This window comes from Dromaius novaehollandiae, chromosome 17 (genome assembly GCF_036370855.1).
Source record: "Dromaius novaehollandiae isolate bDroNov1 chromosome 17, bDroNov1.hap1, whole genome shotgun sequence".
In the NCBI taxonomy this organism is placed as follows: Eukaryota; Metazoa; Chordata; class Aves; order Casuariiformes; family Dromaiidae; genus Dromaius; species Dromaius novaehollandiae.
Window position 1 is genome coordinate 15,767,860 of NC_088114.1, and position 23,815 is coordinate 15,791,674.

Consider the following 23,815-nt stretch of genomic DNA (forward strand, 5'->3'; position numbering starts at 1 on the left):
AGTGGAGCACCAGGAGCAGCCCGACCCCGGCCCCCTCCCCTGCTGCGTGACGTCGTGCCTCATTCGTGGCCCCGCAGGATGACATCACGCAGGGAGACAGGGTGACAGCGTCAAGGTTGCGCGGTGACATCGCCCTGCCACCACAGAACGCCCTGCGTGACGCCCCGCGATGACGCCGCGCCGCGGTCTCGCTTGCCGCCGTCCGCTACGTGACGTCAGGCCGTGACATCACGCGCGGACGGTGGCACCCCGCGACCCCGCCCGACGCCGCGCTGCGCCCCGCGGCCGGGACGGCTCTTTCGCGACGCTCCCTAGCCGCGGCGGGCCGAACCACTCCGCCGCGCGGGAGGGGGGGCGCGCGGGGCAGCGCGGGGGCAGCGCGGTCCCCAGCAGCGCCCGCCGCCTCAGAAGCCGGTACCGGCCTTTGAACCCACCGAGACAGATCCGGGGTCCGGGCAGGGGGGCGGGCGCGGCGCGCGCGCTGCCCCTCAGCGAGGCGGCCGCTGGTCCTCCCCCCCCGCGCCGTCCCCTTGGTGCGGCCCGAGGTGGGAGGGGCGGCGCCTGCGCGGCGCGGGGCGGCGGCGGCTGCACCAGCCGGACGTTGGGAGCGCCGAGGAGGAAGGCGAGAAAATGGCGTCGACGGGTGAGCGGGGCCGGGCCGCGCCGGGCCGCGGGGCGCCGCGGGGCCTCCCCCTCCCCCGCCCGGCCGCCGGCCCGGGCCGCGCCGCTCCCCGGGCGCCGGGGCGGCCTTGCGGGGGCCGAGCCGTCGGGGGGGAGCGGTGGGGGCCGGCGCCCGCCGCCGTTTCGCTGCCGTTACGGCGCGTTGCAGCGCTCGCCGGGCCGCGGCGGCAGGGGGAGGGAAGGGGAGGCGCCGGGGCCGCCCCGCCCGGCGCCCCGCGGGGCAGCGCGGGGTGAAACCTCGGCCGCGGGCGGCGCTGGGGGCCCGGGCCTCGAGCGGGGCCGCGGCCGCCCTCCCCCCGCGGCGGCCGGGCCGGGCTCCCCCGTGTCCCGTCGCCCGGGGGTCCTCGCTGCTGCCCCCGGGGTGACTCATCAGAAAGCGGCGCCTCTGCGGTGCCCCGCGCTGCTGGGAACACCTCGGTGCCTATTTTTTAAATAATTTTATTAAAAAGAAACGTTCGTGGCACCGTTTTGCTGGCGCTTCCGCGTCAGAAGGCGGGCGGTAGCGTACCTCGGCTCACGCCCTTCCCCCAAATCCCCCCCTGCTGGAGGTCCCCCCGCGCCTTCGCCCTCTCCCAGGGCTCTTCAGGCCCGTTTTGTGGTGCAGCTGTAATTTCTTTGAAGGAAACCAGTGAAGCAGCGTGGAGGGAAACATCCTGCTACGGGAGAGCCACAAATGGGTGTAAATAGGTCAAAATTCAGAGTTATCAACTGTGGCCACGCCGTGCTTAACGTAGACTTAAAGCCCCATGTGGAATATTGGACCTTTCCCCAAGGGAAAATGTCTTCTACCAAAGAGCATGGAGGAAAATAATTGATATCACCTTGGAGAGTTAAAAAAAAAAAAAAAACTAAAGAAACATGTGCCATGGCATTGTCAAAACGGGGTTTAAAAGTACAGCTGTCTTTCCATTTAATAAATGGAAATGTTCTTTCATGGGAGCTCCTATTTTAGGGCTGCGCTATTGTGCTCTTGAGCCTCGTGAAACAGGAGTATGAAGATTAATTTCCCATTGGAAATAAGGGCGCGGAGATGTTTTAACAAAATTAACCATAATATTTTTTGAGCGCTGTGCGCTAATCTATGTTCTGGCAAAGGAGGGGAATTACTGAAGACAAATTGCAAATTAAAGTTACTTACCTGGATTTAAATCTAGCGAAGGGAGGAACGCAGTATCTCGATACGCCTGTGTGAAGGCTGTAAAGGGGGATGTGAGCGTGCGAAGGAGGATTTAACTGAAGACTGGGTGTGTAGCTCCAGACGCCAGCCCCGTCTCCTCTTTGGGGCAGTGGTAGGTTGCTGATGGTCAACAGCCCGGGGCAAAGGCTGGAGCTGCCGTCCCTGCTGGAGGGAACAGCCTGAAGGATGATGGCAGCCCAAAGGGGAGCAGAAAATGGGAATTAAATGAGAGCTAGGGAGGTTTTGCTGGGTGGAGAGGAGGCGAAGCTTGGAAAAGAGGGGGAAGAGGATGAGGGAGTTTTTACAGCACGATGCGTGAAAGGGTGGAGGAGCGCCGAGATAGGAGGAGGCAGTGAGAGATGGAAGAAGCTCAACTGGTTGAGGGGGAATTGGTGTTGATGGTATTTAACGCGGCATTTCGCAGAGCTGGTAGTCACGTGTAGACTGAGAAAAGAGGCAAGGCCCTGAATTTAGCAAGCTGGAATTTTAAAATGTTAAACATGACAGCGTATAAGGAAAGCAGGAATAGTGCTGAAATAGTCTAACAATTTATGTGCCATGTCTCAGGATTTTGGAAGTCTTTGTAGCTGAGTGTCTTTTTATTGCGTTTTGACCAGAGTGAAATAGTTTACATCTGTCAAAAATTGCTACGAAAGTTACAGCATCTCCTTTCTTAATACATTTCCATCAACATATACCCCAGGGCCTGAGCTCCAGCCTCAATAGAGAGAAGTGAAAAGGAGGAGAAGCTCTATGTTCACGTAGGGGGCTTAGGAAGAAGGGTGGAAAGCTGTTATGGATGAGTCTGTGGCCTCAAGAAATGGGAACTTCTGGTGTGTGATATGTAGAAAACAAGATTTTCAAAATGTTTTCTGGTGCTCTGTCAACTTCAGTTGCAAACAGCTGGAGTGATAATGGGATTAAGGCAGTCTTTATAATCAGGGGATAACTGATGTCTGTAGAGAGTCTTCAGCCAGATTCCTCAAATTCATGAGCATCGGGTTTTTACCAAAGATTAGCTTATCTTAAGTACTATGACAGTAGAAACACCTAAACCTCTTTCTATTTGGCTCTGTATGAGAAAAATTATGATAGCATTTAGTTTCTGCCTGCTTCCAGCTCAGTCATATGCAGTGGCCCAAGTGACAAATACGGATGGAGTTTGAACTCATTGCTGATCTCCATCCTCTGCTGGTGGGACTCTTCTGATTCTGGAAGAGTTTGAATTTGTCTGGGAAGGTTCGGTCTAAGCGACATACTCGTCACAACCGTTTGCCCTAGATGTTTGGGAGGAAACTGGAAATGCTTCGCAATTTGAGGGAAAGCATACATTTAGGAGCTGTAATCATTTCAAATATAGCCTCGTAATTGCCATGCGGCTGCATTTTCCATCCCTTGCAGCAAACCGGTTAAGTGTAGACTTCTCTTGCTTGCATTTTCTGAATTACAGTTTTCCTCTGAATCAGGCTATTGCCGTAGATCAGGGCTTTGAGAAAGGAATAATTGCCAACTGCCTGTCTTGAAGTTTGATATGGGGAGAGTGTTAGAACTTTCCAGCACTTTGTTTTTGCCCTTGAAAGTTAAATAGAAAGAGTGAAGTATTGTAGTTTCCACAGATCCAAAGAGCCTGGCCCAACCTGGCCTTTTGAAACTGAGAGTTTGTAAGTGTCAGCCCCAGTGTTTCTTTTGTTCCAAAACAAAACACCCTACTGCCAGTCCGGTTGGGTGTTATCCAAGGTGGCAGTTAAATTAAAGTAGGGTCATTTGAGATCAAAGTTGCTGCTGCAAACAGCCGTAACAATGCAGGGAAGAGAGGTTTTGTTTCCTTCAAAAAGACTGCAAAAGTGCAGTTACCTTAGGTCTTTTGAAACTATGATTTCCAGTGGTTTATAGCAGTTCTTTCTCCTTTCAAGCTGCCAGAGGAAATTCCAGCTGCCCTGCTCTTATACTGTCAATTTTGTTAACCGTCTTTGCTGTGCTCTTACACTGTTAATTTTGTTAACCGTCTTTTCAACCTTCTTTTTTTTTTTCCTTATAGATTATAGTACCTATAGTCAAGCTGCAGCCCAGCAGGGGTAAGTAGCATTATAGTATTATCCTCTGTGTTTTAAAAAGGTGCAATATAAGTATGTAATAATTGTGGTTTAGTCTTAACTCAAGCATATGTGCAAGTCCTATGGTTTTCCTTTAAGTTTTAGATTTTGTATTTATTGCCTTGGAATTTCAGCAGAAGTCATTTGAATACTTGAAAACTGTCTTGTGTGATACGTGTATTACAGAAGTGAGGAATATGGGGCTGCCTTATAAATGTATTTAAATTCATTTTACAGCTACAGCGCGTATGCACCTCAGCCAGCTCAAGGATATGCACAGACCACCCAGGTAAAACACAGAACAGTTTTATGATTGCTGCTGAATCACATGTCTTCCAGCAAACTCCATAGGGCTCTGCCAGCCATGAAAAACACTGAACTTCAATGTCAAAATCCGTCATTAAGGAGCTGTCTTGTAGCTTCCCACGCAATCTGAATGCTTTCTTAAAGTGAAAACAACCTAGAAATCAAGGAGTTTCAACAGTCCCCTTCTTTCTTACTATTTCCTAGCCTAAGGTTGTTGTTGCTGAGAGAATTATAAAAACCTCGTGCTTGGTGTGTGTTTGACACCAACATGTTGGTGGGCGTTTTACTCAGCAGTGTAGGATAGAAACCTAAAAAAAAAAAAAAAAGTGAGGAAATTTCATTTGTGAAATTGCAGCAGTTGGAGGAGAGAATAGATTTTTCATTAAGGTGTTATTGCTAAAACTATTAACGTTTTCAGTTGACTAGACTGCCTAATGACAGTGATCTTTAAGAGATTAATTAAATGATGCTTTTGTAATCCTTAGGGTCCAAGTTGTTAGAAATGTATTTGTATACACATTCTGAGTGTGTTTTTTAAAGGTAAACTTTTCTCCTTAAAAAGTAGAGTTGTTTAATCTTCCCCAGCATCACTGGATAGCTTCTTTTTCAGGGGGAAGAACCTGCCTCCCAAGGGTATGTCTATATTATGAAAACAAAAACGACTCCGTTACAGTGTTGCAGGGTTGCTGAGCAGCTTCAGATTGGTTAATTCCAGTAGTGGTGGTAGCTTAGCTGTAGCGCTGTGGAGCTGAGCGTGGGCTAACGTAACCGTGCCTGGTCAGACTACCTGTGCCACGCTGCGTGCTGCTGCTACCTGAGCTAGCAAGTCTAAGGCGGATGAGGTTGTGTGAATACGCGAGCTTTTGTTGCTGCTGCAGCGTAAGAATGTCCTTTGTAAAAATATCGCTATTACAGGAGGAGCATAAGGTTCAGTCTTGGCATTTGGGTCATCTGAAATGGTGACCACAACACCTTTATGTTGAATAAATACATCGAGACAGGACAGTTCCAAGAACTACTTCTGAATGCAGAGGTTATACAGAAAAGTAAGTGAAGTCTGGCAAACATAGGAAAACAGACCTCGTCAACATCCTTTTAGTGTGAGACTAACACAACTCAAACTCAGCTGTAGGCAAATAGCCATGGGAGGTTTGCAGCGTTTCCTGCCTCTTGTAACTTTGACAGATGGCAAAAAAATTGAGTCTGGTCAAAGCTTTTCTGCTCTTGGTTAAGATCTGTGGTTTGAGTTTAGTGAGACTGGCTGAGATATCAGCTTAGATCCAAAAGGCATTTAGGTTCCCAGCTCTCACTGAAATCAGTAAATATCATTAAGAATCTAGATATTAAGGCTTGTGTTCGTGCTGCTTTTTGAGCTGTAACTAGAGTTTTATCCTAAACCAAGCCGTTGACCGCTCAGATCTGTTTGAAGTTGGCTGGTGCCTGAAGTTTGAGCCAGCTGGCCTGTGGCACAGGGCTGAGGGTAGTTAGCTTTTAAGCTGGTAAAACTGCAGCACCAGCAGCTCAGCACTAATCCAGTCACCCTGGGCTGCTGCTCAAATTGCCGTGGCTGGAGAGTTGCCTTGCAGTGCTGCCTTTGGGCCTGAGCAAGTCGAGGTACAGAAGCAGTTCTGTAGTGGTTGTCTGTACTTGAAAGTGAAGTTCAGGTAAGGTGTGAATTGAGAGCTGCTCTCTTGCCGACTGCTTCCCTGCAAAGGCACTAAAATAGAAGTAGCCCTAACTGGAACAGTTTAGGGAATGGTGAACCCTAGGATGCTTACGCTAATCCTAGCTTCACATGCCTAAATAGTCTCCTGTTTTTAAGACTCTTGAAAAGTGGGCATAAAGAACAGTCTTAATTGAAAGCTTCAATAGGTTCCTCCTAGTTAATGTTGCAGCAGTTTTGTGTTGAAGTGACTGAGTTTATTTTACTTAGTGCAGTTGTGCCCTCTTAGCAGTCCCACTGCCGGTGTTTCAGGTTGCTTGAGGAAGTATCTGATGTGCCTGTGTGCCTAGGTAATTACGAGCCGGATGTTTTCATGTTTTGCTTTGCATAGAGCAGAGGTGTTTTGTGCAAATTTAAGAAGATGTCCCTCCAGTCGTGGCCCTGAAAAACTGCATTCGTGACTTCATTACAGACCTGAACTGAAATGTGCAGTAGCACCTAGACTTTCACAGTAGGCTTGGCTTGACTCAGATTGCTTTTCAGTACATCAGGTAACACAGATCCCCCGGTCTGTGCCCACCACCAGAACAGTGTGTGTGTGCCTGTGCGAAACATGTAAGTCACTTCTGTTCCTGAATTAAATTCATGCCGTCTTTGGAGCAGACTTACGGGCAGCAGAGCTATGGAAGTTACGGACAACCCACTGACGTCAGCTACACGCAACCTCAGACGACTGCAACGTATGGGCAGACTGCGTATGCAACTTCCTATGGGCAGCCTCCGACCGGTAAGAGCCGCTATGCCTGCAAGACTTTATTTATACTGGGGAAAGAGTTGAGCTAAAGGCTTTGGCTTATCTATATTGGGGAACTCCGGCCTAAACTGTACTGAATTACTCGGGGCTGCTTTGATGCGGAGAGGATTTACTCCCTTGATGGAAGGGCAGTTTAAGATGATGCTGAGAGGTGGGTGGGCTGAGTGCCAGGAGTAAACAAACATACCCGTTTAATTTTTCAGGGAACCTTTTGGGTGCTGGTTTATGCTGTGGAACTAAGCATGGCTACAGAATGTACTTTACTTTAAAAGAGTAAAGCAAGCACAGGCTGCGCAGCAGCGCTCCTTGGCAATGTGTACTCTGGCTGCTTTTGAACCTGTGCAGACAACCTGTTTCCTGAACACTTCAGTTGCCTGAAAATCAAATCAGTGAAAGTGTCTGTATGCCTGTTCTGATAGTGTACCCTCTACTTTTTGTCTTGTGCTTCCCACAGTAGAAGGGACCAGTACAGGTTTGACTATCCTGCTCACTCTTGCATGGAAAATGCTGTCTCATCCTGTCTAAACTTGTGATGTTAACCCTTTAGGTGTCACTTGTTTTTAGCACTAAAAATATGCAACATCACAACGCACACACACATACGCATACACACACAAAATCATAGTAAGAATTCTGGTAGGATGTAATGCTGTTTGCAAGTTCCACATCTCTAAGATGAGCATCTTTGAAAAGTTCCTCTGAATGGCGTACGTTATGGATGAAACTTCCTAAGCAGTAATGACAGCCATACCAAGAGGTTTCAGGTGAATATAAGCCCGTTGTCGTATCATTTCCTAAAGGGTGAACAGCATGATTAGACATGTCCAGATGTTCTGACCACCACCTTTGCATGTTCCATGTTATGTCTTTGGGTTTCCGGTACAGATGCATACCTCACATGTTCATAAGTGCTCTGTAAACTATTCCAATGTATGCTCTTTAAACTGGAGTTTTGTGAAAATGTCTTAATGTTAAAAAGAAGCTGAGACATACTCATATTTGGACTTGACTATTCAGGAGTCATTGAAAAAGAATACAGATTTTCCTCCAAGCGATGTTCTGAGTACCATTTTCTGCAGATCCATCCTTTATTATGAAAGACATAAATGTCTACTACAGCAGGAGCTTTCTTAAATATTTCCCAAAGAATGCGAATACCAGCACAGACAGGCGATATGCCTATGGGGTGTCTGGCCACAGAAACCGTTGGAGAAGGCTTCACAAGGAAGAGGCAGAGGGGAAAAAGCTATCTTATAGTATATCCTGTTATACAGCACTTTAGTATTAAACATCTTTATGGATGAGAAAAGTTTCTGCCTGGCAGTTACCTTGTGTCCTGCAGAATGGAAACCAAATAGCCTTTACCAGTGTCACTGTGGATTATCTGTGGGGGTTTTCTTTCCCTTTAACAGTGTATAGACATAAACCAATAGTAGAATGGAGTTGTAGACTTCCAAGATTTCTTTCTTAGAAATGCTCGAGTTCCTTAGTCCTTACTGTTGACTCCAGTCCTGCAAGGGTCACAGGAGGTTATACTGGTTATGTTCTCGCTTGTCCCTCTGGTTTGGGGGTATGCTTGCTGGAGGGATAATAAATTAGGCATCTTGCCTGTACAGCTTCATTTTTAGGCAAAAAGCTTCATTTTTTTCATCAAAAAAGAAAACTTAGAAAGTGGTCAGATGGAAGATCACATCAGGCCTGCAGATATTATTTGCCTCAATCCACGTAGCGTTTGTTTGTGGCAGAACGCTTTATGTTATCCTCAAGGCAGAGCGCCAGGTTGTATTTATTCTTCCAATACCTGCCTATCCCTGAAGGGTCAGAGCTGTGCAAACGGAACAGGTAGCGCTGAAAGCCGGCCTTTCCATCACTCTAGCTCTTCCTAATACTCATTGTGGCTTTTCATTCTAAACAAAGCCCTTGGTGTTGCCTGGGGCGTACATCTCAATGCCCAAAGACACTTTCAGTTTTTACATTGAATTTCAATTTATTTTTCCTAAGGATTGAGTTTTTGTAGCAGGGGAATGTCTGGAGCTACTTAAAAGCAGAGTGCCTTTTTGTCTTAATGGTCTATTTTTTGCAAGATGCTGTTTGTTGTCAGGGAAATCCAAATCCTGGGCAGCTACACCCTCCTGGGCTATGCGAGAATGGCAGAGCCGGTTCCTCTGCATCACCTCATTGCCTCAGATTAGGGCTGTTTTAACCTGCCTGGGGACCTGTTTCAGTCTGAAGCAATCTGCCATCTCTGACTTGTGCTGACTTTCCTCTCGGGCTGCCCGAGGTGAGAGTTAACGCAGAGGTTATTCTTCTTCCCTCCCGTGGCTGTAGGAAAAGGTGTCTTGGAGTCGTCTTGTCGCTTTGATGTGAAGGAGAGGGGTTTCGGGGTCGTGAGCCTGTAGGCTTGTCTGCGACTCCTCAGACGGAAAGTGGATTAGAGGATTAATCAGCACCATGAAATCTGTGGTCATGGTTCACGCTTTAATCACTGCAGCATCTAAGCATGAATTACGAGAATAAATAAGAGTTGCATCTGCTATGATTATTGGATTTCAGGAAATGTCATTTGGGGGCAAGTACATAATTTCAGATATCCAAGTATGAATCCACTTTAGCTAGCTAAGTGGGAATTACTCTCTGTGAATAACCAGTCCCTATTTCTCTTTTTACGTGTGAAATTTAGAATTATATTTCTTTTTCTTAATTTTTTTTATATTCAGAATTTGAAAATAACACAGCCATAGATGTATTGGCTACTGCAATAATCTGTTGTATGAAAACAGTGCAGAGGGAGGGTAGCCTCTACTTCTCCTTCCCTGGATTCTCACCAGTAGAAAATCTGCATGCCAAACAGCTAGCTGAAGCCTGCATATTTCAGAATAAATCTCTTTGAATCCAGTGTTATTTGTAGTCGGTGTTCTCTGAGGACCAAATCCCGCAAGCTTCCCCTCTGCGTGAAGGATTCGCAGACTTCAATAAGGGTTTTGCTTGCAGGCTTGGATACTTTGAGAGGAAACTGAGCCACGTAACTGAACTTCTTTAAGCAGGCTATCAAAGTTCTTCTGTTACTTTTTTATTACCTTATCTGTTCTGCAGCCTCTCCGTATATCTTGCTACATGGTGGGGGGAGGACAGAGAAGGGATGTAATGCTAATGTCCCCCTCAAAAATACAGCTCTTGAGGATTTTCTGTGCATCTAAACTGAGTTGTTGAAATGAGAATTTAGGCCAGGGGAATTTTAAATCACTGCCCTTTCTGTTTGTACGGAAACTTCCTGTTTTCACAAGCGCAATGCTCCAGCTAGAGCCGAAGTATTAAAATTTAGGATAATCTTTTCTCCTCTTTTATTCTAATGATTGTGCAGAGCTAGATCTTAGCAAACCTGCTCACTCGTTAAATTTGAGGGGGTAGTGTTGCCGCTAACTGTCCCAAAGGGGTCGGGCTTGGGAAGAGCTCCCTGTGCCTCTTACCTGTGACAAGACTCGCCCGGGGTGAGACTGGGACTCAAGGGCTCTGGTTTCCGTGACGTTTACTTTAGAACTAACCTTATTGCAAACCACAGGCATTTTTAGTAAGTGTTCAGGCTTCATCCACTTAAGATAAGGATTCCCTTAAGTTTTGTTACTGGTTAATCTTGGTGGAAATGCCGTGGGTGGCTCACATTCAGCATTGGAGCTGTTTAAATTTGTCTGAGGCTCTAACTCATGCTTGTTTTATCCTGTTCAGCATCATTTCATTCACCCTTTTCAGTAACGCTTGGAACAGGACTTTGCTTTTCAGAGATCCTCTCAGCAAAAAGGAATGATTGAATGGTTTTGAGCACTGATTTGCTGGTGGTTCATGCAGTTATTTCCTGGTGGGAGACAAGTCTTCTCTCTCGCTTTAACGTTTCCAGGCTGGCAGAACTGCAATGGGGAAGTTAGCCTATGGGCATTCGTTGGTAGTGTAGTCGGTTTAGTAGGCCAAGTGTAGAAGAAACAAGGCTTGTGGGAGCCTCTCTTTTAGCTGATGTGGTTGCAAAAAAATGGACAAACTTCTGTCCACTTGGAGCTCCTTCATCAGGATCCTGAGAAAACTTGACAATAACGGTCAGGACAGAAAACTGAAGCTTGTTTTTCAGTAACTGCTGTGCTGTGTGAGCTTCCGCTTCTTGCGTCTCTTCCTCTTTACTTGCCACTCCAAGCAGTTAGGAAGGGGCCTGATTTTGTAGCAGGTTTTGTAGCAAAGCACAGCGAGCTGGGAAGGTGCTTTGTGAGGGCATGGTTGAAGAAAGGGAAGGAGTTGCAGACTGATCAGCTTTACTCTGCCGGAAGTACTTTCTCCTTGCAAATTGGGGAATTGAAATAAAAAGCTACAGCACAATTTGTCTAAAATGCTATATAATTAGAAGAAAGAGTACATCACCAATGTCTTGTGTTTAATAAAAATAACAAGCAAAGGAGGAGCTGTTATCTTAATTGATGCAATTAAGGACACATCCGTAAGATGGAGACCAGTTGGTTGCTCTAAAGTTTTATATTTTCAGTAAGTCAGCTTCTGCTGACAAAATTTTTAATTGGTAAAGTTTTTTCGTGCAGTCTTTTGTTTCATGATTTGAAAACCTGCTTGCAAGTTTCTTAACTGGAGGAGGGGAAAAATAAACCAAGTTAAGACCTGATTTTCACCTTTGTGTCAAGCCAAGTGGTTGGCTGAATTACACCATGGTGGCTGCTGGAAAGGCTAATCTAAATGGAGGTCATTTGGGATCTCAGATATTCTTGGAGAGTTGTTCAGAAATATATTTATATGATCTTTAAGCTTTTTACCTAAAGCAAACTGTGAAATTCTAAGTAAAACAGAGGAGTAGAATAAAATATAAGGAGCTACCATGTATTTTTTTTTTGACCTCCCTTAACTTAGAGCAAAAGCAAAGTGGTTTTCTTTTGTTTCTAGAATTACTGATTCAAACAATACTTTATAAATGGCTCCAGAAAACCTCGTAAGTCAGGCTTGTGCCATTTTGTGCTTTCATTTTTCAAAACCCTGAAAGGATGGGATTGAACCTTTTTTTTAAATCAATTGAATTTATTTTACTTTAGAGCTAACAAGAGCTTTGTCTCGTCTTATGCTTTTCAGAAGGCTCTGCATGCCTCGGCTTGTCCTGTGTGCACTTTATTACGTTAGCTTTGGGTTTCAGTAGCTATAAACAATCAGTCTGTAGGTGCTGTTTGGCAGGTGGCTTTCCGTAAGGTCCTGGAACGTGTTTTTTGGCTCCCCTGGGCTGAGCTGGGGGTGTAGGCTGAGGTTTCCCTTTGCAGGGGTTTTCTGAGGAAGGCAGAAGGGGTGGCATGGGTTAGCGTGTCGTTTTGAGGTTACATGTAGCATTCTTGAAATGGTAAAATCTGTGCTGTTTCTGAGATCTCAATAAACCATGAACCATAAAATAAAATAGTCTGAAACGCTGGAGGAAGGCTGGCGAGCTAATCTGACGCGGCTGTCGTTTGTTCTAGGTTATACTACCCCGACTGCCCCCCCCGCATATAGTCAGCCCGTGCAGGGGTATGGCACAGCCGCCTACGATACTAACACCGCTACGGTTACCACCACCCAGGCTTCTTACGCAGCACCGTCCGCTTATGGCACCCAGCCTGCCTACCCAACCTATGGGCAGCAGCCAGCCACATCCGCACCTGCAAGGTAACATCTGTTTTCTGTTTTCCTCCTAAAGCCGTTTTTGCTGTGCTGTCGAAGAGAGCCCTTTCGGTGAGCCCGAGGCCACCACCGGGCGAACCGGGGCCCACCGGTTTTGCATATGCCTTTTCTCTGCCTGTTGTCTTTGAGCTTTGCTCTTGCTGCATGTGATCCCACCACCATTTCGAGGCCCCGGGAAGCCGGGTAGGTAGCTCCTGCTCAGGCGCAGTGAGTCAGCACTGTTATCATGAGATGGGAAGAGCAACCACCCAGCAAAAACGGGCGCTTGACTCGTGGTGTAAAGCAGCAGATTGACCAGCGTCTGATCTGATCTCTGAGTCACAGGGTTACCTAGGATAATGTTACATACTGTGATTTGAATAGGTGCATGTGCGGAAGGCAATTTGCTTTCTAAATTGCTTGTGCCCGGGCGCTGTTGATAGCGTGTTTGGTGTAATTGTTTGCTCAGTACAGGAAATTTGTAGAATACGTAATAGAGCCTTATTTAGTAGCAAGTAAAAGCTGCTTTATTCATTTACCTGATGTTTGCAGTAACTGCTTTGGTTAGGAAAGATAGAGCTTAACACAGCTCTGTCCCTATCTTTCAGATAACACTTGAAATATTAGTTCTGATGTCATTTAAAATGAATAATTTTCCACCTCATACAACAAAAGCAGTTTAATTGTTTTTACTTGGCTCTAAGAAACGCTGTGAGATTATAAACAGGAAGGGATAAATATGAAAGAAGGGGATGTGTGAATTCTGTGCAAGAATTCTCTTCGTTTTCAGGCCTTGGGAGTTCATACTGAACGTTGCTTCCCATTCACCAGATAACGTATATGGGGCAAGATCTCATTGCCCTGTATTCGAAGCCAAACAGCGATGCTTGTAACTGACAAAGTTTCTGGCTGCCTTTGAGCTAATGGTTTACGAGCATTGTGCAAAACCAGCCAGAGTGGAGTGACAGCCTTGCTGATTGGCTTTCCTGGCCATTTCACATCCTCGATTCGTTCTAGAGCCAAAGTCTAAATCCCTTGCCTTAGGTTTCCCAATGCATCTGGTAAACAGAAGCTTTAGTGCTCTTCAAGTGCGCTGTTAATGATGTTGCCCAGGCCTTTCGTGGTGGCAGGGAAGTGTATAAATTACCAATCAGCAGATGGCAACATGTTCAGTATGTAACCAGTGTGTATTAGCTGCTGTCAGAATGACTGACGCTGATTTGATGCCAGTTTGTAACACTTCCACAAGAAATAGGTAGCACCTTTCTATAGCGTGTGTGGCGGCGGGGGGGATCTTGAGTGCCCTAGTTGCTGCCACAGAAGGAGGTTTGTATCAGTGTTTCCTCATTGCTAATATTGCTTTTTAGACCCCAGGATGGCAGCAAACCAGCAGAGACTAGCCAGCCACAATCAAGTACGACAGGCTACAGCCAGCCCAGCCTAGGGTATGGACAGAGTAACTACAGTTATCCTCAGGTGCCTGCCAGTTACCCTATGCAGCCGGTCACTGCGCCTCCATCCTACCCTCCTACCAGGTAATTCTTCTGGAAAGCTGAGCCTGGTGCAGCTGATACTGGAACTTTTGGCTTAGCTTGGGCAAGATGTTTTTTTGAAGGGATTTTATATGAACAAATTTAAAGGGAGGTTTGATGTTCTGAGGGAAGGGAGGTGTGATTTCTTGTTGGGGTACTTCTCGTAAGGAAGATGAGGCTATGAGTGAGTGAATAGATGTCTATGCATGCATATCTGCATAAGAAGGCAAAAATGACAAATGCTTTTAAGAAACTTCCTAGATAGGGAGTGTGAAAGTGACGTTTTGTCACCTCCTTACATGTGGTTTTGACAAGGGGCTCACGTCTTGCCCGCGGGTATCCTTAATAACCACTCTTAGGTATGGTATGGATGCTGACGTCTAGAATGCATCTTTTGAAATTCTCAAAGCCTGAAATACATGAAGCAGAACTGTTTTATTTTCCATCAGCTGAAACTATTTCAGGGCCAAGGCAGAAGCAAAGCCTGTTATCTGCATTGCCGCTGATGTTTACCCTGACGCTTTTGCCTCTTTTTAGAGTTGTGTGTGAATTGTGAGTGGTCACATATACTGTTAAAAGCAAAATCAGTCAGGTTTATTTTTTCTCTTGCCATCAGACTAGCCTCCGCAGGCTGACTTCACCTTTTTACATGTTTTTCAGTAGTACATAGGATTTAAACTTGCATTACTCTCTAGTGAGACACCTCTGCAGTCTAATGCACGCGCTCCAGTGAATTGGCTTATCTTTTCATGTTTTTAATGCTTTTGTCTTTCAGCTATTCCTCCACACAGCCAAGCAGTTATGATCAGAGCACTTACTCCCAGCAGAGCACCTATGGGCAACAGAGCACCTATGGGCAGCAGACTAGCTATGGCCAGCAAAGCAGCTACGGGCAGCAGCCGCCGCCAACTAGTTACCCGCCCCAGACTGGATCCTACAGCCAGGCCCCAAGCCAGTATAGCCAGCAGAGCAGCAGTTACGGCCAGCAGAGTGAGTGTGCTTTGAGCTGGGTGATTATCGACTAAAGGGTTGGTTTCTGTGGCCCTCACACAGGGAGGTGTGCTGCATGCAGAAAGAGGCTTTGCATTCGTTGTTTGGGTCTGGAGGGTCTCAGCTTGCAACCACGTTGAAGGGAGAGCGTACTGTAGCTGGTTTTGTCTTTTCTCACTGCAGGCTGGCTTGCCTGGCTCAGTAGCAAATTGTGATGGTTGCCTTGGGGTGGTGAAAGTGAACGGGTGGCTGAAACACACAGAAATACGAAATACTGGTGCGGCCTGGGGTGGGCAAGACTTGGTATAAGCAACTGTGTATTGCCAGGTGACAATTCTGGAGAGTTTAGACTGATAGTGTCTAACTTAAATCTTGGTCCTGCAAATGAAAAGCAGTGCATCTTTCTTTAAACAGCACTGCCGCTATAGGAACTGTCGTAAACAGTTGTCTGGGGATACTAGTTATGTTTTGATGCTGAAAGCAGGGGGTAAGAAAAGGCTTGATAGGGGACAGGCAGCTTATACACGTTCTTGTCTGCAGCTCCCTAACGTTTCCGTTACAAACTTCCTCAGGTTCGTTCCGTCAGGACCATCCCAGCAGTATGAATGTATATGGACAGGAATCCGGAGGCTTTTCAGGCCCAGGAGAGAACCGGAACATGAGCGGCCCTGATAACCGGGGCAGGGGAAGAGGGGGATATGATCGCGGAGGCATGAGCAGAGGTGGGCGGGGAGGAGGACGCGGTGGAATGGGGTAAGAGCAAATCTTTTCTCCTTTTACTTAAATCTGTTTTACCCATAGGATTTGAAACGGAAAGAGGGGACTGAAAGGTTGACAATCCCAGCTGTACTTCCATGGAGCAAATCTCTATAGCAGCATTGCTTCTAATCCATGGAAATGTTATCCTAGGGGAAATAGGAGCAGGATCTGTTTTTCTTTTCCTGCAGCTGGTTGGGCACAGGGGAATTATGGGTATTGCTAAACCTGGAACTTTCAGCTCCCTTCGTGGTCGTGCAGAGGTGAAATCCTCTGCGGGGTTTAACAGTAACTTCGGATCGAACACACACAAACCTTCCGCCAGGTCCAGGAGTCACTTCCTGTGCCTTGCTAATGGGGATCTTGACAGTTCAGGTATGTACAAGGCGGAAGCCTCGTGTCAGCCTCGTGTTACACTGTCAGCCTCTTTACCTTAGAAGTAGCACGCAGAGCTACTGTCGTAAGTGTATGTGTGGGGCAGATTGCTGCTGTTGAAGCCATGGCTTTGAGTGGCCGGAGTACTTAGAGCTTGGTTGGAGTGTGCAGGAAGGCCCCGAGAACACGCAAAGATCTGACTTGACTTCCAGGACTGCTCCCCCTTGGAGCTTTCGGGTGGTCTAAATCAGTTTGGCCATTTTAACTGATGGCAAAATCTGGTTTAGTAAACCTGTGCCTTCAGGTCAGCAGTTTGTCTCCCTGTCTGTGGTGTCTGTTTTAATAAAGGTGAGGAAGGTGGACTAATACCAAAGGCTAATAAGAGAAGGAAGGTGTAGCTTTGTGTGTGTTCCATCCCTTCGCAACGTAGGTCAGAGCTATGCAGAGTGTCCACAGATGCGCACGGGAAATACGGCGTGGGATGCAAAGTGCCAGCCCTCGCATTTGGCAGGGCAGCCAGAATTGCAGCTTCTTGTGGATGGGCAACTTATTAAGCTGTCTTACAACCTGGTGGCAACCGGAGTTTGGGCAAGTGACAGTACCATTCTGCATAGCTCTCTCAAAATGAATTGAAGTGGCATGAAATCTTTATCGGAGAAATGCAACTATCCAGTACATGGAAAGAGAAGAAAAAGATTTACTCATGTTGGAATGCATTTGGCTTGAATTGGCACGAGTGGAACAGAATTCCATGGTTCTGTATAAAGATTTCACCCATGATGTATTTATCTCTAACGGTTTAAAGTAGATGTAGACACTTGAAATATCTATCATCACAACTTAAAATTGCTAGTCCCTTCAGAGCTTCTCACTGCAAAAGATTTGCCGTCTGTCTCTAATCACGCCTGTAATCCGAGATTAAATTACGTATGTAGTGATTTCCACTTGATTAGACAATTAAAAAGGGCCCCCTGCTTTATGGACATAGATTTTCTGCTGTCCATAGAAAAGGTGGCCTTTCCACGAACACCAAGGGCAGGTAGGGGAACTCGGCCCTTCTTATCATGCTGTGGTGATGGATTTCAGTGTCTCCAGCAGGTAAGGAGCTCGATGTTATTAACATGCCCTTTTTCATTGACTCAATTATTTTATATTTTCATTGGCTGTTAAACATGGAAACTTTTTAACATGCTTTGTCGCATTTATATGCTACAGGTTACAAAGTGAGAGCCTTGTATACACTTCAATACTTAAAAAGTACCCGTACTCAGTACTCAGCCGGCAGCATAATGAAAAGTGGGACTAGACACGGTGTCCATATGGAGAGGAAAAATATACATAGAATATTTTTAACCAAATGTATTCATTGTATAAATGGAATCCTTCTGTAACTTTGGTAACTGCATACTTGTTTTTTGGTAATAAAACCAGAGGAGGTATACTACTTTAGAATTGTGTAACGTTAAAAAGTGTAAAAGTATGTGTTTAAAAAGAGAGACATTACATATATGGTGTGTACTTTAACAAAAGGAGGCAAAGCTGCATGCAACAGCTTGAAACTGTGTATTGACAACTTTTTTTTTCCAGTATTAGAGGTGCAATACTTGCTAGAAAATAGGTGGTGCTCTCCCTCCTCTGCTTGTCTCCTTCAAAACGACTTCTGTCTTTCCAAAAAGAAAAAGAAACATAAAAATCCTTTTCAGGTGGCATATTCCTAATCAGCCAGCACTTGAAAGCAGTCATAAACTGAAGGCTTTAGCCAAAGCTTTTGATGAAAGCTGCGGCCGTGAGTTTGCATTGGCGTGTGCCGAAATCTTCCGTTCTGGTCTGTGTCCACAAAGCTGCACCCCAGGCCTTCGAGCCCTCGCTGTATTCTGTAAGTTCTCCTCCCACAGAGACTTGTTAAATTCAGTAGTGACCTGAATGTATGGCTTTATACCGAGGTTTTAGTGGAAATGTCATCTGAACTGTGTTGTAGGTATCGCGTATGGTTGTCTGCTGCCTTTTTAACTGTTAATGTTAGGGACCTGCGGGCTCACTTCGCTCTCCTGCTGCGAGAGGCTGAGGGTGCACCTTTATGTACACACGGAGGGGAGGGAGTTGACCAGTGAATGGCCTGATGGTTTCTTTTGAATGAAAGCACAATTTGTAACGCTCGGAAACGTTTTTTGCCAAGTATTGCACTGATAATACCCGTACAAGTGATGAAAGGGTACCGACAGCAAAAGTGGTGTCTAAACCCAGACAAGCGAGGTTGTGTATGTAAAGGAAATTTGAGCAAGCTGCCCTGAAGAAAGGCATAGTGACGAGATGAGAGAGAGAGAGACAGATGCATTGTTTGGAGATGTTTAGCCAGTGCCCTTCTTCCCAGTGAGCCGCAGAGGCTCAGAGCGGTACTGGCTTTGTAAAGGGAAAGGCCTTCATTTCTTCGTTTATCCCCCCAGCAGCGCTGGAGAGCGAGGTGGCTTCAATAAGCCTGGTGGTAAGTTTTTGAGCATTACAATGGATAGTGTTAAAAAAAAATTGCAGTCAGTTTTTAGAAAAAGTATAATTTTTATTAGTTTGATAAGTGGTTAAAATGACATATGCAACAAGACTGTAATGGGTACTGCCGGCAATGCCTAGGGGTATGCGGTTACAGGACACAGGGTAACTTGGAAGAATTGAAACCACTTCTGTAATTTGGGGAAAATAAATGGTTTGGATTTAATAAAATTTTTTAAAGTAACTTTTTTTTAAATAAACTTAAAACTGATTGGCCTGGTAAAGCATTAAAAAGTGTAATAGTGGTTAATGGTTTTGAAAGGCTGCTAAAAATAGCAAACTGATCACCAAGTAAAAGGTGCATTGCTGACATTTCTGCAATGCAGGTCAATTTGAGTTTAACCAATGCCATCAAATGGTGGTTATAAGTAGATAGTATTGTGTGTGTCAGTTCTTCAGCCTGAGACGTGCACTAACACAGCTTTTTATGATTCTCTCCTGACTGGCAGGACACATGGAAGAAGGACCAGACCTTGATTTAGGTAATTGCAAACAACTGCTCAGCCTCCCTCCTGAGACTGTGAGATTAAGACCTTCTGTGCTCGTTCTCTGCTCCAGACAAGGGCTGTTGCCCGTAAAGGTCAGAGCCCTATTGCTTGCCCTTCTGGAGAAGAAGCACGAGGATGCTCAGCCATTTCCAGGCTCTTTATGGCCATTTCATTCATTTTTGTGTTCCTGATTTGTCAGAACACCTGGACTGGTGGAAAACTGCCGGTGTTTGTGAGATGTTTACCCCCCTCCACGGGAAGCGGGGGCCTTTTTGAGTAGCTGACCGGTAGCTATTTGGTACAGCAAAAAAGCAGACTTCAGGCTGCTTTAGACTGGAGCTTGTCTGGTCGTCTGCTGCCTTGTCCTGCCACCCCCTGGCCTGTAGGCACATAGCTCTTTCCTTCTGTCATGCAGATGTGTTTGGTAGTTACGCATCAGTCTTCTGCGATCAGCATATTTCTCTGGCAAAAGGGGTGGTTAGTGCAGCAAGGAAGGGCTGAATGTCTCTCTGCAGGAGCACAGAGGATGCAGAGCCTAACACACGTCATGTCTTTTGTGCACAAAAGTTTTTCCTTACGTCTCATCTTAGATATCCCCTGTTATAACCAAGTGGCTTAACCATGCAGTTTACATCCCACTGGGTGGGTGTCTGCCTGGCTGCTGCACAGGACTAAAGCAAGAGAGTGGGAGACAGGCCAGCTCACGCGTGCTAAAGCCACGGTCTTGCCAGGCGTTCGGCCGTAGCGTTCAGTGCAGTTCTCCTCCCTGCATTTAGGAGGCGTTGCAGAATCGCTGCTCTGAATGCCGGGATTTTCATGTCACTTTATAAATACGCTCATTGAAAGAGAAGCAGCAGCCCGTGTGGGGGGTGACGTGATAAAAGTACACCGCTGTTTGGAATTCCCTGGTTTTCTCTTATGTCGTGACACTGTGAATTATCTCCTAGGCCCACCTATGGACCCAGACGAGGACTCAGACAACAGTTCAGTTTATGTGCAGGGACTCAATGATAATGTGACTCTGGAGGATCTGGCAGACTTCTTCAAACAGTGTGGTGTTGTCAAGGTGAGAAAGAACGTGTGCATGCAGGTTAGTGCCAGCATGTCTCCAGCTAACAGAGGGTGGTGGAAAGGGATTGCCCCCTCCTTCCTACCACCGTATTGATCGTTTCCCTTTAAGCCTTCTTATCCAGGAACCGGGCAGGTCTCCTGCCAGTGGGGCAGTAAGACCACCACGGTCTGGAGTTAACCTGTAGTTCAGGCTTTCCAGAAGAACCCGTGCAGGATTTGTCCCTTGACATCCCAGTTGGCCTTACAGAAGCAGCAATGCTCACATCCTCGAAGTGGAGGAAGTGTGCCCCTGCAGATCTGCTGCTGGCAGGCTGGAGGGATCAGGGTGGCTGCAGAGAGATGGAGGAACATGAGAGGAGAGTTTGTTCACTGTTCACTCTATTTCTGCATAGCCTGTTTCTTGCACTGACAGGTGCCTACAGGAGAGGCTTGTGTGCCAGGCAGTCCTTTTTTGGGGGGCAGTTTGGTCATCTGGGAAGTAGCTGCTGTAGATGGTGAGCCAGAGGGTCCCTTTCTTCTGCCATGGAGTTGCCAAAATGAGGTGTGCTTAGGACGCCCGTTGTCTCAGGTTGAATAGCAGAACAGAGGAGACAGTCGTCACTCAGCTTACAGGGGAGATGTGATTTGAGATGATCTTTTGATTTCCTGCTAGATGAACAAGAGGACTGGGCAGCCTATGATTCACCTCTACATTGACAAAGAAACTGGCAAACCAAAAGGAGATGCCACAGTATCCTACGATGACCCATCTACTGCCAAAACAGCTGTCGAGTGGTTTGATGGTGAGTACGTGGAGCATGGTCTGTGGTGGCATCACTTTATTCAAGATTTTCCAGCTCAATTCTTGGCTGATAGAAGTGGGAATTTCTATCCTCAGTGCATGTAGGGTAATAGTCGTTTGAGGCTGGCTCTAAATTATGTAGTCTTTTGCCTAAAAAGTTCTTGGTTTTAGCTGGGACAGATGAGCATGCTGCTTTGGGTCATGGTTGTCCACAGTAGCCCAGGCTCCTCTCCCCCATTACTCTCCTATAACTAGAGTTTATCTTAGTCCCACAGGTGAAATTTTTCCCTTCTTTGACACTTGGGTGAAATTTTCTGTGTGATTAATGACTCTGTGCACTTGTGTACCCTGGTAGAAAGATGTCTGTTGTATCTGGGTCCAGTAAATAGTGGAAGCTCACAGCACAAAATGAGGCTCTTGCCCTTGTATTCATTCTAGGAAAAGATTTCCAGGGGAGCAAGATCAAAGTTTCTCTCACGCGGAAGAAGGGCCCGATGAACAGCATGAGAGGCGGGATGCCCCCACGCGAGCAGCGGGGAATGCCTCCCCCACTCCGCGGAGGTAATTTGTCCAACTCCCCCAGGCCCCAAACGGGCAAAGCCAAACGTGTAATGGCTGCTGAGCTACACCCCGTCCTTCAACCACTGCTGGAATTAATGGAGTCTTCCTTTCAGGTCCAGGGGGTCCTGGTGGTCCAGGGGGTCCTGGCGGTCCAAGCGGTCCCATGGGCCGGATGGGAGGCAGAGGTGGAGACAGAGGTGGCTTCTCCTCAAGAGGACCCCGGGGATCCAGAGGAAACCCCTCCGGTGGGAGCGTCCAGCACCGAGCCGGAGACTGGCAGTGTCCCAATCCGTAAGTACCGGCTTGCTGTCCCTGCACAGAAGCTCCCCTCTCTGCTTGGGCAGATACCCAGCACTGTCCCACGCTGCCTTCGTCTCTTCCGCGTGTCGCAGCGGGTACAGGGGAGTGTGCTACCTACGTAGCTACTCCACTGTGGTGAGAATAGTCATTTTTAGCTCAGAGCACCAAGGCACAGGTCCTTTTATCCACGTTGCAGCATCACCCAGCAGACGTCGGTCTGCAGACAGCCCTCCCACCGCATGGCACGCCGAATAATTCAGGCCAAGGGGCTCGCCCCAGGTCCTGCTGGCCAGCACCGAGACGCTGTGCCCTCCCGTTAGCGCCCAAGCAGCACTTCTGGGTGGCGTCACTTAGCTAGGAACGTGTTTGCAGTCTTTGCTAACTGGTGGTTCTGTCTAGGGGATGTGGAAACCAGAACTTCGCCTGGAGAACAGAGTGTAATCAGTGCAAGGCTCCTAAACCAGAAGGGTTTCTGCCACCCCCTTTCCCCCCTCCAGGTATGTGTGTGGCAGCATTCGCTACTGTGAAGGGCGTGGGCTGTAGGCACTGGTGTTGCCAAGATAAGGGCAGTGAGCTGCCCTGAGCACGGTATGGGGCTCTTTGATCACAAGTTCAGAGGAGCGGCTCTTTCCAACCCTTGGGAGTTACTGGGGAAACATCCCTGTTTGAGCTGCGAGATGGAGACTGGAGAAGTGCTGTGCTCTGCCCGCTCTCTCCTGCGCTTTCCAGCTCGTCTTGAACTGCTGAGCCTCTTCCTTGGGGCAGTTCTCAGGGCTCCGGTTCCCCAAAGCAGCACTGTCACCTTGTCGCTCCCAGGCAGTGACCTCTTCGTCAGCCCTGTCTCTCCTGGCTGTGGAGGAGAAGCTTGGTGAGACTTGGGAGCTGCTGCGGTTTGGCTTCAGTCACCTCTGGCTACGCCTAGCTCAGCCTGGTCCATTTGATCCTGCAGTCCCGTAACTGCTCTCCCGTGCAAGCCGACAGTGAGCAGAGTGGATCTCCTGTCTGGCAACGTCGTTTGCCTTCAGGGTTTCCCACCAGCTCTTGGGCCACAAATTTCCTGTGCAGGGACAAGAGTTTGAAAGGCTGGAGAGGTGTCCAGAGTAGGTAGGTTCTTGCTCTTATGTTTTCCTCTCTCCCAGGTGGAGACCGTGGTAGAGGCGGCCCCGGGGGGATGAGAGGCGGAAGAGGAGGTGGCCTCATGGACCGTGGGGGACCTGGTGGCATGTTCAGAGGTGGCCGTGGTGGAGACAGAGGTGGATTCAGAGGGGGCCGGGGTATGGATCGAGGTGGATATGGAGGAGGAGGACGGCGAGGAGGAGGAGGACCTGGGGGCCCGCCTGGACCGCTCATGGAACAGATGGGAGGCGGAGGCAGAGGTGGAAGGCGCGGAGGACCAGGAAAAATGGACAAGTATGTACGGGAGTGAGTGGAGAAGGGGTTGATGGGTCGAGAGAGAGCTGCCGTCTGGGCAAACTGCCTGGGAAAAAGGGCAAGCTGAAGTGTCCGCAAGGGCGGAAGGGGAGGTTTGGCACCTAAAGGGGAGCAACTCGGTCGACTGGGAAGACTGTGGGACAGAGCAACCCCAAAGCCAGCAACACCCATAGAAAGTGTGATGTGGGAGGGGAGAGGGGGGTCTCCAGGGCCCCTCACTTCTGCAGTCGGCCACATTAGTTTCAGACCCCCTTGGGCGCGGGCGAGGAGCGTGCCATCCCTCCGGCTCCATGGGAAGAGCCGCCGGGAGGGGACGCGCTCCTGACCCGGCCTCTCCGCTTGCAGGGGTGAGCACCGCCAGGAGCGCAGAGACCGGCCCTACTAGAGGCAGACCCACGGAGCTGCATTTACTACCAGATTTATTTTTTAAACCAGAAAATGTTTTAAATTTATAATTCCATATTTATAATGTTGGCCACAACATTATGATTATTCCTTGTCTGTACTTTAGTATTTTTCACCATTTGTGGAGAAACATTAAAACCAAGTTCAACGGTAGTGTGCTGAGTTATTTTTTTCCTTTTA

The 23,815-nt window shown here is 47.5% G+C and overlaps 1 protein-coding gene across 2 annotated transcripts; it reads left to right on the top strand.

The window, feature by feature from the left end:
- Positions 1-538: 538 nt before the first annotated feature.
- Positions 539-23,788, top strand: EWSR1 (EWS RNA binding protein 1). Of its 2 annotated transcripts, none has more exons than XM_064522335.1 (17): positions 539-643; positions 3,897-3,933; positions 4,189-4,240; positions 6,584-6,707; positions 12,221-12,407; positions 13,769-13,936; positions 14,709-14,923; positions 15,496-15,676; positions 18,499-18,536; positions 19,048-19,080; positions 20,034-20,152; positions 20,810-20,939; positions 21,377-21,499; positions 21,613-21,790; positions 22,199-22,296; positions 22,939-23,209; positions 23,576-23,788. In XM_064522335.1, exons 1-17 carry the CDS (start codon positions 631-633, stop codon positions 23,613-23,615), a joined length of 2,007 nt encoding a protein of 668 aa, XP_064378405.1. In that variant the 5' UTR covers positions 539-630; the 3' UTR covers positions 23,616-23,788. The 2 variants fall into 2 exon arrangements, with proteins under 2 accessions (XP_064378405.1, XP_064378406.1); XM_064522336.1 differs by having other exon boundaries at positions 18,502-18,536.
- The last annotated feature ends 27 nt before the right edge of the window (positions 23,789-23,815 follow it).

What these genes read in the sequence shown, in the direction of transcription:
- EWSR1 (XM_064522335.1), top strand. An exon ending in CTATGGGCAGCCTCCGACCG is followed by an intron (nt 6,708 to 12,220) that starts GTAAGAGCCGCT and finishes CGTTTGTTCTAG; the next exon opens with GTTATACTACCCCGACTGCC. An exon ending in AACAGTGTGGTGTTGTCAAG is followed by an intron (nt 20,153 to 20,809) that starts GTGAGAAAGAAC and finishes ATTTCCTGCTAG; the next exon opens with ATGAACAAGAGGACTGGGCA.